The sequence below is a fragment of the Triticum dicoccoides genome, chromosome 4A (genome assembly GCF_002162155.2).
Source record: "Triticum dicoccoides isolate Atlit2015 ecotype Zavitan chromosome 4A, WEW_v2.0, whole genome shotgun sequence".
NCBI classification, from domain to species: domain Eukaryota; kingdom Viridiplantae; phylum Streptophyta; class Magnoliopsida; order Poales; family Poaceae; genus Triticum; species Triticum dicoccoides.
The window spans coordinates 92784324-92796974 of record NC_041386.1 but is presented as its reverse complement, the minus strand read 5'-3'; the positions used below and the strand labels follow the sequence as shown (position 1 = coordinate 92796974).

The 12651-nt window shown below is 41.9% G+C and overlaps 1 protein-coding gene across 1 annotated transcript; it reads left to right on the top strand.

Moving 5' to 3' along the window:
• The first annotated feature begins 1148 nt into the window (after window positions 1-1148).
• On the top strand, window positions 1149-10313 carry LOC119285180 (importin-4-like). The gene is made up of 20 exons (XM_037564411.1): window positions 1149-1560; window positions 2483-2615; window positions 3803-3939; window positions 4030-4075; window positions 4394-4609; window positions 4693-5196; window positions 5331-5465; window positions 5571-5786; window positions 5867-5956; window positions 6034-6275; window positions 6347-6435; window positions 7388-7425; window positions 7517-7547; window positions 7626-7748; window positions 7826-8040; window positions 8164-8259; window positions 8361-8473; window positions 9121-9256; window positions 9472-9576; window positions 9680-10313. Exons 1-20 carry the CDS (start codon window positions 1286-1288, stop codon window positions 9878-9880), a joined length of 3141 nt encoding a protein of 1046 aa, XP_037420308.1. The 5' UTR covers window positions 1149-1285; the 3' UTR covers window positions 9881-10313.
• The last annotated feature ends 2338 nt before the right edge of the window (window positions 10314-12651 follow it).

Below are 12651 nucleotides of genomic sequence, written 5' to 3'. Positions count from 1 at the left end.
ACGGCCATGCCTCTCGCGAATGAAAAAACCCGTGTTTTTTTGTTTCCGAGAGACACGGCCGTGCCTCTCGCGGAAGTAAAAAGAAAAAATAAAACGTCTTTTTTTCTCTGTTTTGAGAGGCACGGCCGAGTCTCTTGCGGAAGCAAAATCGTACCTCTAGCGGGAGGAAAAATATACGCTTTTTTCGTTTATGAAAGGCATGACCATGCTTTTCGCGGAAGCAAAATTGTACCTCTTGCAGAAGAAAAACAATGTGTTTTTTTCGCTTTCCAAGAGACACGAGTGTGCCTCTCATGAAAGCAAAACAGTGCTTTTCGTGAAAGAAAAAAACACGTATGTTCATGCAATATTTTTCTTTTTTTACAAAAAAAAGAAATACCGCTGAAAAGCCAAAAAGCCAAAAAAAACTGAAAAAAGCTGAAAACGTGTGCGGAAAAAAAATCTGAAGGAAGCGTCCAAAGCGCGACACGTGGCGACGGCGGAGCCCATCCAAATGACCCTTGTGGAGACTCGCGAACGAGCGCTCCTCAATTATTTGCTCTCGCGTGAGACTAGCCACAATGGATAATAACATACACATATCCCTAGACTATATTACTACCTTTTATAGTGGGCAGTAACATAAATACGGTAACATGCAAAGCCTCATTTATTAGGTTATAGACTCATATTGTATTGAGACATGTGATATTACAGTAACTAGCTAAGTTACTTAAACTACCTCTCTTCTTATTAACTCATTGCCACGTAAGCAAATTTGTTGAATTGAACATTTTTACTGCTGAAATTACTCTCACTGTGGCTAGTCTGAAGTCCCTTACGGCGCATGTGTGCAAGTTGTTATAATTGGGCTGTGAAAGTAGCGTGACTGGCCGAGTTATGGGTCATTTTCCTGTTCGGTGGATCGCATAACGTATGTCCGTGGGCCGTAATGGAACTCTGATGTAGTTGGGCCAGGTTCCTGCTCTGTAGTAGGTCCAACGCCTCAATCAACAACATTGGAAAGATTAAAAAACAATTCGCAACCAACCGATATAATAAACTAAAAAAAAGAAACGAAATGGAAATAAACAAAGCAGACACGAAAAGACAGCAATATCCCAACTGACTCCTACTACTCACTAATAAACCCCTCCCGCCCCCACGCGCGCCTCCACCAAAACCCGAGCGAACCCAATCGGTAGGGTTTTGGACCTCCCCCCGCCCGCCGCCGGCGCCGCCGATCACAGCAAGGAAGGACGGAAGCGAGAGGCCCGCGGGCTCAGGCAGCAGGCAGGCGGGAGGAATGGCGCAGTCACTGGAGCTCCTGCTAATCCAGTTCCTGATGCCGGACAACGACGCGCGGCGCCAGGCGGAGGAGCAGATCCGGCGGCTGGCGCGGGACCCGCAGGTCGTGCCGGCGCTCGTTCACCACCTCCGCACCGCCAAGACCCCCAACGTCCGCCAGCTCGCCGCCGTGCTCCTCCGCAAGAAGATCACCTCCCACTGGCCCAAGCTTCCACCGCACGCCAAGGCTTCCCTAAAGCAGGCCCTCATCGACTCCATCACCCTCGACAACAGGTGCTTTCTTGCCCCACCCGACTTTCCCCACGCCCCCCGCCTCTCCGTAATTTAGAATTTGTCCTCTGCTGTATCCTCAGTTACACAGGGTTGTCTATGGGATAGCTGAACTGAAACGATTAACCGAACTGTTAGACGTAATGAGAACTGTAACCCTGTCGGGAGTAATTTATGGTCCATAGGTTAAGCAAGTTGTACAATTTACAGTGATCATGGTGACCTGTAATACATCTGCCCTGCTTGCAACCGATGTCTGCTCTGCTGCCGTTCCCTGTATAATGTTGTATTCATATGCTGGTATTCCAAATGGCAAATGGTTTGTTGCGAAATGGAGATACTTTTGTGCGAGTTTTATCCGGAAATGAACAAATCACTGGAAAGTTGCAGCCGGTTTGGTATGTCTTTTTTAGGTAGAACAGTAGGAAATATACTTAGAATGGAGGAGGTTAGAATAGGAGGCAGAAATGCACAAATGTGAGAAAACAGAATATTGCTTAATCGAATCCTAGTTAATATGGAAAAGTGCGAAGTAAACAATTCAAAATGTTGACTATGTAGTATTTATGATGTCTTGGAAATTCATTCTATTGGAGTTTTTCTTCCTCGATAAAAAGTCCTCTCCTTTAGACTTTAAATACTTACTTATATTTGCATATAAAGTTTATCTGTGATGGGGTTGCCATAAACTGGGCTAACTAGAAATATGGAAGTCGAGATATGCATAGTACAGCTCTAAAAAGTCACGATGACGATCAAGCATGGTTGATCTGTTTTCATTGGGACTAGCTAGTAGCCACCAATCATCAAGCTAATTCCCACCCTGGTGCAAATGCTGTTTCATTATTGTCCAATCTGCCTCAGTTTTTTCCACATGTAATTTTGAGAGGATGAAGAACTGATTTTCCTCTTGCTTCTTATGCAGTCATCTTGTAAGGAGAGCTAGTGCAAATGTCGTGAGCATTATTGCTAAGTATGCTGTCCCTGCAGGAGAGTGGCAAGAGCTGTTACCGTTCCTTTTCCAATGCAGCCAAAGTCCACAAGAAGAACATAGGGAAGTAAGTTTATCTCTTAGTGGACATGTATTTTCAATATTTAATTATGTATGCATGCATGCATTGTTTAGGGTGTAAGTATGGATATTTGTCTTTAATGAAACCTGCCGTTTGGTTTTATCATAATATACTTGGTACATGTGGACCACAATAAGAGCTTACTTGCACATTCCTTTTCTTCAATTTGGTATTTTTTAAAAGAACTGTCAGTTGCAAACTTGCAATCCTTCTGCCCTTTGCTTAATTGGCTAAGTATTAGTAGAGGTCAGTTTATATAGATCGGGTGACCTTACTTAGTAAGATAGGGCTGTCAGCAAGTAGTTAATTTGTTGTTTGCGTGTACTGACAGCTACTAGACCTGTATGGTCAATTTAGCAATCGACTTTCTTATGTACTACTCCATCCGTCCCAAAATTGGTACAAAGTTGAGACACTTATTTTGGGACGGAGGGAGTATACTTACAGACCAAAAAATCCATACCTGTGATAGCTTCCTTTGCTTCCCCTGTTCTGCCCCTCTGGTTTGCCAGTCCCACAAGAACTTTATCCGCGTAGTGAGAACATGAAAATGTATTTTTTTTGTGTTGCCAGCATGATTGCAGCATGCAGCCGCATGTCGGTGTGCTCTTTCGTAATTGTTTGTTTGGCATATTGTTCAATAAATGGAGCTAAATGCTGAAATCTCAAAACCATCCATAACTTAACCATGCATGGATTTTACAGTATGTGTGACTGGCCATCTTAGCCACCAAAAAGCCTACACATTTCCAGGTTCCAGCACTGAGGCTTTCATTTTTCTCCTACTGGTTAACATAACCTTCAAATGTTAGATTTCATAAGGTTGCACTGCCTATGCATGTCTTAACACCATCTTCTCTCTTTTTATTGATGGAAGTGTCTACCCGGTGTTCACTTTCTTCTATACTTCCTGTATATGTGTTAGTGGGGTTGGGATGCTAATACAGTAATGTGTAACTAATAGATAGTGCATTCTTTGACATCAAATGTTCCGATGTATGTAATATATGCAGTGTTGCAGAGAAATCAGCGTCCTCGTTCTGTATTTCGTAGGAATTGTTTGTGGATAAACCATAAATTATCGCAAGTGAACTATACAGGAAAGAAACATGTGCTGCTTAATATCTCCCAACAAAATGTCAATGCTTACTGACCTGCTCTTCTCTTTACAGGTAGCTTTAATTCTTTTTAGCTCCCTTACTGAAACTATTGGGACTACGTTTCAATCTCATCTGAATGATTTGCAACCTATTTTACTGAAATGCCTGCAAGATGAGACCAGCTCTCGAGTCAGAATCGCTGCCCTAAAGTACGATTAAGTTTGTTAAGTCGCTATTTTGGCCTTCCTCATTTTACCATATTGTGACTGTAAAGATATTTTTTGGTCTGTGTGCAACAGGGCCGTTGGATCCTTCATAGAGTATGTCAATGAAGGAGGAGACATTGTAAGTTCTTCCTATCTTTCCTGATTTTTATAAACATATACTTTTCGAGGTGAAAATGTGTCATCATAGTTTTCATTCTTATAGAAGACCTTTTGGCAATGTGTTATTCAGTAAAGCTTTTTTTTATTAAGTAGTACTTGAAGTTTTCTATGTGTTTGTTGTTTTCTTTGCATGCAGCAGTGGTAATTTTGTTTGTCTTGTTCTTTTTAGAGCTGTAGCTTCTCTTAGCTGATTTTAAGTTTTCAATAGTATGTCATGCTACCGCTAGAGTTGCCTCTTATGCCTGATGAGCAGATCTTGTATTGGTATAACTGCTAGGTAAAGATGTTCCGAGACTTTGTTCCCAGTATCTTGAATGTATCAAGGCAATGTCTTGCTAATGGCGATGATGATGTTGCTTCCATTGCCTTTGAAATATTCGACGAACTAATTGAATCTCCTGCACCACTTCTTGGAGATTCAGTGAGATCAATTGTGCAGTTCTCGCTTGAAGTTTGCTCAAACCAAGATATGGAAATAAATATAAGGCAACAGGTTTGATCAGCCATCTGCATTATTGATTATATATTTATTGATTTTACAAAATAACTGACTATAAATGCTCTTATTTGTTTCAGGCTATTCAGATAATCTCATGGCTTGTAAAATTTAAAGCATCTTTCTTAAAAAAGAACAAGCTGATTGTACCTATTCTACAAGTTATGTGCCCCTTGCTTACAGAAACAGCTAATGAAGATGAAGACTCTGATTTAGCGGCAGATCGTTCTGCAGCCGAAGTCATTGATACAATGGCTATCAACTTACCAAGACACGTTTTTGGTCCAGTTCTTGAATTCGCTTCTGTGAATTTTCGTCATGTTAATCCCAAGTATCGTGAGGCTGCTGTTACTTCACTGGGTGTTGTCTCAGAAGGTTGTTCTGAACATTTTAAGGATAAGTTAGAAGAATGTCTCAAAGTTGTTTTAGAAGCTTTAAAGGATCAAGAGCAAATGGTTAGAGGCGCTGCATCATTTGCTCTTGGTCAGTTTGCTGAACACTTGCAGCCAGAAATTTTATCTCACTATGAGAGTGTACTTCCATGCATCTTAAATGCACTTGAAGATCCATCAGATGAAGTTAAGGTAAAATAACTTAGTTCAAGTGACATCATCTCTGATAAATAGGCAGAAGCTTTGGATATAAATGATATTGATTAACTTTGCGTGGCATTTTCTGTAGTAATTAACTAATGCCAATAAGCGTTGTGATCTTGTAGGAGAAATCTTATTATGCACTGGCGGCGTTCTGTGAAGATATGGGTGAAGATATCCTACCATATCTGGAACCTTTGATATGCAGATTAGTTATATCTTTGCAGAGCAGTCCTCGGAACCTGCAAGAGACATGCATGGTTCGTATGGAAATCATTGGTCATAATTATCTATATGTCAAGACGGTGACAACCTTTTCCCCTTAAGTTATCTTATAATTTGACAATGATGATGTTTTGCTGCAGTCTGCAATTGGCTCTGTAGCAGCTGCTGCAGAACAGGCATTTATCCCATATGCAGAGAAGGTTCTTGAAATGATGAAAGGCTTTATGGTGCTCACTAAGGATGAAGATTTGTGTGCACGAGCTAGGGCTACTGAGGTTGTTGGGATAGTAGCGATGGCAGTTGGCAGAACCAGAATGGAAGCCATATTACCTCCTTTTATTGAGGCTGCTATTTCTGTGAGTCTTAATTCCAATACTTCAGAGTTCAGACAAACAGCAGGCTTTAGTGCAATTCTTTATGCTCTTCATATTTGCAGGGTTTTGGATTGGATTATAGTGAGCTAAGGGAGTACACTCATGGGTTTTTTAGCAACGTTGCTGAGATTCTGGATGATAGTTTCTCACAGGTAACAAGGGTAGTCTAAGTTTTGTTCATTTCACGAGTGCTGTAAATGTTTACAGAAGTGGTTGCTGCACATTGCAGTATCTCCCTCATGTTGTGCCTCTTGCATTTTCCTCGTGCAACTTGGATGATGGTTCTGCTGTGGACATTGATGATGCTGATGGTGTTGACAATGGATTTAGTGGTGTTTCCTCTGATGATGATGATGATGATGAGCCAAGAGTTAGAAATATCAGCGTGAGGACTGGAGTGTTAGATGAGAAAGCTGCTGCAACTCAGGCTATTGGATTTTTTGCACTTCACGCAAAGAGTGCCTATGCCCCGTATCCTTAAATGGGTTTAACACATATTTTTGCCATCTTTTGTACTTTAAAATTTCCTGAACTGACACTAGGTACTTGGAGGAGTCGTTGAAAATTTTAATCAAGCACAGTGGGTATTTTCATGAAGATGTCAGGCTTCAGGCTATTATTTCCTTAAAACGTAACATCTGTCCTAGTCCCCTTTAATATGCATGTTTGTAGCAGCTCTTTTGTTCCTTTTTTGTCAGGCCTACAGATAACAACTACTAATAGTAGGCTGACGATTTTAGTTGTAATTGCAAAGCTCCAAACTTCAGTAGTCATCTAACATACAAAAGGGTATTTAGATGAATAAACTTGTCACACGTAATCTACAGATTCTGTCTCCAGCATGGTATATAATATCCAATGGTATATTGATACGGTATACACTTCTTCACACCAAGATACGTTAATGTAAATCACAAGATGCATTCATTATTGAGGTTCTTTTATATAATGATGTATAGTTATACTTTATGTCCATCATTTGAGGTGTAGTTTAGGTTTAACAGCTAATCTATTCAAGCTGAATCATCAAAGTTTCAATGCAGAAAACATCATGCTAGTGCAATCTTGGTAGTGTATCGCTGATTACTGGATTTGCTCAAATAGTCATCGAACCTGAACCTAGCAATCCAAGGAGGGGCTTAAAATCGATCTACCAATGCGAACTCAAATCAGACTCCTACAGCTTTATCTGGATCCTCCTACCAAGGAGGGGCTTACCTACATCATACCCCTTTTTTACTTTTGTCATTTTTCTTCGTGGTATAGTTGGAAAATCAAATTTATCTGGATCCATGAACCCTATACTGTGTAGAGACCAACTACAAATCGCAAACCCCTCTGTTCTGGTAGGTAACTACCAACAGATCATAAACTAATAGTATATGGATTGCAAACAATTACGATCAATAAGATAATGTTTCACGCAGAAACCAGAGCAATTAGTCTTGTTTAATTTGAATCACCTACCCCCAGAAATTCAAATTTGTAAAATTAGATGCTTCTTTATGTATTTTTCTTTGAGACTTCCATTAAAGGTACGTTTTGTGATGTTATTAGTAACTATAGTAAAATTATTATTGCAGACATCCTAACTGCATTAAGGGCAATACCTGCACATCCTGTGAGTATTTCCTTGTATTAACTTGTCAATTTGGAAGTGCTTGCTGTGGAACATCAGAATTCTGATGCAGTGTACTTTTTCTACCATGCAGGATATACTAGAGAAACAGAAGGATGTTCTTGGTAATTGCTACTATAAGTGATGTCTTTAAGTCTATTGTGCGACCTGCACATCAAGCCATGCTCAATTTTTTTTTTCAGATACTATTATGAGCATCTATATCAAGACCATGACAGAGGATGACGATAAAGAAGTAGTTGCACAAGCTTGCATGAGTGTAGCTGATATCATGAAAGATTGTGGTTTTGCTGCTGTTGAACTTTGTAAGCTGCATCAGAGTTTGGTGCACTTGGAATACTAGGTTGTGCTGCTAAAACTGTCCCTTTTGTTGCTGTTTCAGATATGCCACGGCTTGCTGAGGCAACACTTGCTCTGTTGCGTCAAGAATCATGCTGTCAGCAAGTCGAGTCGGATGGCGAAGATGATGGTGACATCGATCATGATGAAGTCCTCATGGACGCAGTTTCAGATCTTTTGCCTGCTTTTGCAAAAGTGATGCGATCTTACTTTGATCCTATCTTTGCGAAGTTATTTGACCCCCTAATGAAATTTGCTGTGAGTATCCCCCCGTCCCTGTTTATTAGTCGTCCTCAACTAATGGCAGCTGCCTTATGCCTATAATGATTATTGTGAGAACTGTATATTCGAGGTTTGAAGTTCTTTCTGGAATAAATGCAGAAATCTCCACATCCTCCCCAAGACAAGACTATGGTTGTCGCCACTCTAGCTGAGGTCGCTCAAGAAATGGGTGCTCCAATTTCTGCTTATGTTGATGTATGCCTACAATTTTCTTAAAAACTATGCCATTTTATCATTGAGATCTCTATCGTTTTAGTTGATCTCTTAATGCTTACTCATATTTGAATCATTTGCAGAAGATAATGCCTTTGGCGTTGAAAGAACTTGCATCTTCTGAGGCTACGAATAGGAGAAATGCCGCTTTCTGTGTTGGCGAGCTATGCAAGAACAGCGGTGCTGCAGCACTGAAGTATGTATATTACTTACAATGACAGACATATTCCATGCTCACCTTTACATCTGAGGTCAATGTCTTGCACTTCGGAAGCGAGAAGGACCAAACGACTGTTATTTAAAATCTGTTGTGCATGATTTTTCTCTTGTGCTCCAAAAGCCTATCTGCATAGAAAATGGACATGAATGCTTTTTTCAACTGATTCTTGTTCCATTACTTTTATGAAAGGCAAGGGCATACACTTTTCACTTTATCAATCTTAGAGTAAGAAGCCCGCAAGTGAGGAGCAGTTGATGAAAACTATAGGTTACCACAGCTCTTATTAGTGTCCAAGTCATAGTATTGGAATTGCCGCAGTGTTCTTTCTCAAAGGCAATAGTTTATCTTTTCATAGTCCTGCTCAGAAGATCAAGTAATAGTCTGCCAACTTCCTGATTATTGCTGTTTCACAAAATTAAACCCTGACATTAGTAATTAGTTTTCACAATAATGACTTAAATGCTGAAGAATAAAAGCCAAAGTTTGCCAAGTGTATTGGATGTGGTCTGCTGTCTAGTCACTAAATGAATTAATGTTCTTTCTACAGTATTAACATTTTAGGGAACATGAACGATAGTCCTGTAAATTCAGTTGTTGACAGGCTTTTGCTCATCCTTCTGCAGATATTACCCGGATATACTGCAGGGTCTGCACCGTTTGTTTGCTAATTCCGAACAAGACCTTGCAGTTAGAGATAATGCGGCCGGTGCTATTGCTAGAATGATAATGGTGCAACCTCAGTCAATTCCTCTCAACCAGGTAGGCACTATCCTGTACATATTACTCCCTCTGCCTGGAAATACTTATCAGAGAAATGGCTGTATCTAGACATATTTTAGTTCTAGATACATCCATTTTTATTCATTTCTCCGACAAGTATTTCTGGACAGAGGGAGTATGTTTGAACAGCTTCAAATTCCAGGCTTTGAAGTGCCTATCTAACCCTTGGTTGCAATGCAATTTCTGTTTCTTAGGTTCTTCCAGTGTTTATCAAAGCTTTGCCACTAAAAGAAGATCACGAAGAATCAATGGCTGTCTATAGCTGCTTATGTAATTTGTTACTATCATCACATCCCCAGGTGACTTGGTCTTAAACCACCCCATGTTTTTTGATTTATTCCATGATCTTTGCTTCCATCATGCAAACTTTTCCTAGGCAAAGCTAACTTTTTATTGTTGCAGATCCTCACTCTAGTGCCTGATGTGATACATGTCTTTGCCCAAGTGGTAGTATCCCCAGATGAGAGTGATGAAGTCAAAACAACTATTGGCAAGGCTGTTTCTCATTTGATATCCGTTTATGGTCAGCAGATGCAGCCAATACTAAGTGCTCTACCACCTGCTCATGCGAATGCATTGGCAGCATTTGCCAGCAGAAGATGATCTTCAGGGAAACTATTACCTTCGATTTTTGTGTGCCGCCTGAGTGTTTTCTCAAGATTGCCCTTTGATGAAAGGTTCTTCGGGTATGGTTGGAGTCACCCAAGTTTTGTCATATTAGTGCCATTTGCTGAAGTATACTGGTTAGCTGGATATTGTTTGATCAGCAAAACCTCTTTTTCGAGTTATTATAGTGACATTGCATTGGAATGGTGTTTACTGCGGTTGAAGGTGCAGTACTTTGGCTGTCGGCAGCTTCGGTGAGTCCCGTGTGTATTCAGGTTCCGTTTTTGGCAACTTGTTATTTGTTTCAGTTTTGTAATTCTTTGCTGGGGTGTGCAAATCATTGATGTACTGTTGTATATATAAACATCTTGTCCTACAATTTTTTGTTTATCTTTGATTTGTGGTACCTACCATATTTTGCTGTGGGCTATTCGTTAGACTTTTATTTGCTGTCATCCGCCTCCAGTTGATTGGTCTTAGACATGCAAATCTGGGACCCCTGGTTGTATGGATACTACTCTCGTCCCACAATAAGTGTTGCCGATTTAGTTAACTTTTTTACTCCCTTTGTTCACTTTTATAAGACCTTGAAGACATTTCAGACAATGTACAAAATAGCCCATTTGAAGTTGTCTGAAATGACTTACAAAAGTGAACAAAGGGAGTACTAAATTGGTTTTGCCTGCATGTCATTTACGGTTGCAACTAACAGAATTATTAGTAAAATTATTTTTCCAAAACAAAATCTTGCTAAAGCGTGTTTAATAGAACTAGAAGTAGATGCCGATTTTCTTTACCCATACAACCACTTGGGGTGTCCTCTGACCCCTCTTAGTTCAACCATTTGCAGTCTTAATCGGTCTTAAACTCAATCTTATATAATAAGACCATATAAACTGATTTACCACCAAAAAATACAAGAAATAATCTTACACACCCTTTCTTCCATTTTAATGGTTACAAAACCATCAATATAAGAAAGTTTTTTTAGATGGAATGCCTGCGGCTAAATCGCCGGCCACAGCACCGATTACATCAGGGGGCAGGTCAGCGAGCCAAACGCGCTCGCTGTCCAAAGCCATTCCTGCACCATGCCTTGCCAACATCAACATGTGGGCTGGGACATTACATTCACGGGACTGAAAAAGAACTTTAAACTCTATAAACCCTAAGCCTCAGTTGGTACTTTGCCTCCCCAGTTTTGCACGATCCGCAGCAGTTGAGACGATGGAGTGTTGCAGCGTGAGGCGGTCAGTCAGTCACGCTGAAAATGACACGGCCCATGCAAAACCCCTCTGCTAGGTCGATGGCCTTCATTAGCGCGACCGCTTCCGGCTGTAGGGCTTCAGACGCCCTCGAGATACAGCCAGCAGCAGCAAAAAGAACGTCGCCTGCTTCATCCCTGGCAATGCATCCCCATCCTCCAGATCCGTTAGTGTCGGTGACGGACTCCTCTGTGTTGAGCATCACCCAGTCACTTGGTAGGGGTTTGCAGCTAATTGATCGTGCCGGGCTGGCTCTGGGAGGTGCAGCAAGGAACCGAATCCATTCTTCAGTAGTGCTATGAAGTGTTTGGCTGACAAAGCTTGGTGGTTGTAGGCGGCTTGTAGCCTAGTTTCTCCATGTCTGAATCTGTTCCGTTCAGTCCAGCAGCGCCACAACATATAGATAAGAAAGTGCTTTTCAATACAAAATATAGAATGGTCAATGGCGTATACTCCCTCTGTCCGGAAATACTTGTCACAAATCTAGAACTAAAATAGGTTTAGGTACATTCATTTTTTTGACAAGTATTTTCGAACAGAAGGAGTATTTATCAAGAAAGGTCATGATAGATAAAGCATGTGCATTGAGCGCCAAAATCTGAAGCCAACACCCCTCCGTGAGGTGCGGTTGGCTGCGGCGGCAGTGGCTCTGTGCTTCTTGGGCCGCAGGTTGGTTTGTTGGTGTGCTTGCCGACACCGGTGCGGCATGAGGTGCAACTGAGGTGGTGTGGAAGCGGGGGTGAAGACCCTGTCTCGGCATTGTGCGTGACCAGCGATGGCAGTGGCTGTGACCGTCGTTGACCTTCTTGGAGGCATCGCTGCTTTGCTGCCACACCCCTCCCGCACGGACCCGGCCATCACGACCTCTCGAGGGGGAACCCTTGATCCCGTGATCGGAAGATGACAATGCTTTGGTGTCGTTTTCCTTTTTGGGGGCTTCGTCTCGGAGCCCAACATTGACAAGTGAGACTGGTGGTTGGCGGCAGTTGTGGCGTCCAGACTTGTGTGGCAACGATGATGGTGGGAATGATGTTGGCGACGCGAGAATGGTTGAGGTAGTCGGCTCTTCTCCGGCGTGTCCATGGGATTATCTCGGTTTGTTTGTTGTTGTGAAGTCGAAAATGCGGCGGAGGGCCCATGTGGTATATGATGACTGGCTGCAGGTGGCCCGTTCGGCGATCTTCTGTGGTGCTAGCCTTGCCTGGTTTTGTCCTTAGTAGTTTTTCCTCGGAGTCGGAGCTGCGTTGTCTGGTCGTAGGTGGCTGAGTTTCGGCGTGGATCTTCATACACCCCCACATGACCTCTTCGGCGTGAGTTGAGTCGATGACTGCCGACGGCGAAATCGGAGTCGCTTGCTCAGGGTTTAGGGATGGCGGTGACGCCTCTAGGGGAGGAGCGATGATGATGACGCGTGTGTGCTGTCTCAGTGATGCCCTCGTTGGAGTGGTGTGCGTGGATCTCTTGTGTGTGCCGCTCAGCGGTTGTGATGTTTTTCGCCCGGTT

Bases quoted from the DNA above. Each gene is read 5' to 3' on its own strand.
- LOC119285180 (XM_037564411.1), top strand. From the start codon at position 1,286: ATGGCGCAGTCACTGGAGCTCCTGCTAATCCAGTTCCTGATGCCGGAC. The intron at 3,940-4,029 runs GTACGATTAAGT...TGTGTGCAACAG, and splicing joins GTCAGAATCGCTGCCCTAAA to GGCCGTTGGATCCTTCATAG. The intron at 7,548-7,625 runs GTAATTGCTACT...TTTTTTTTTCAG, and splicing joins GAAACAGAAGGATGTTCTTG to ATACTATTATGAGCATCTAT.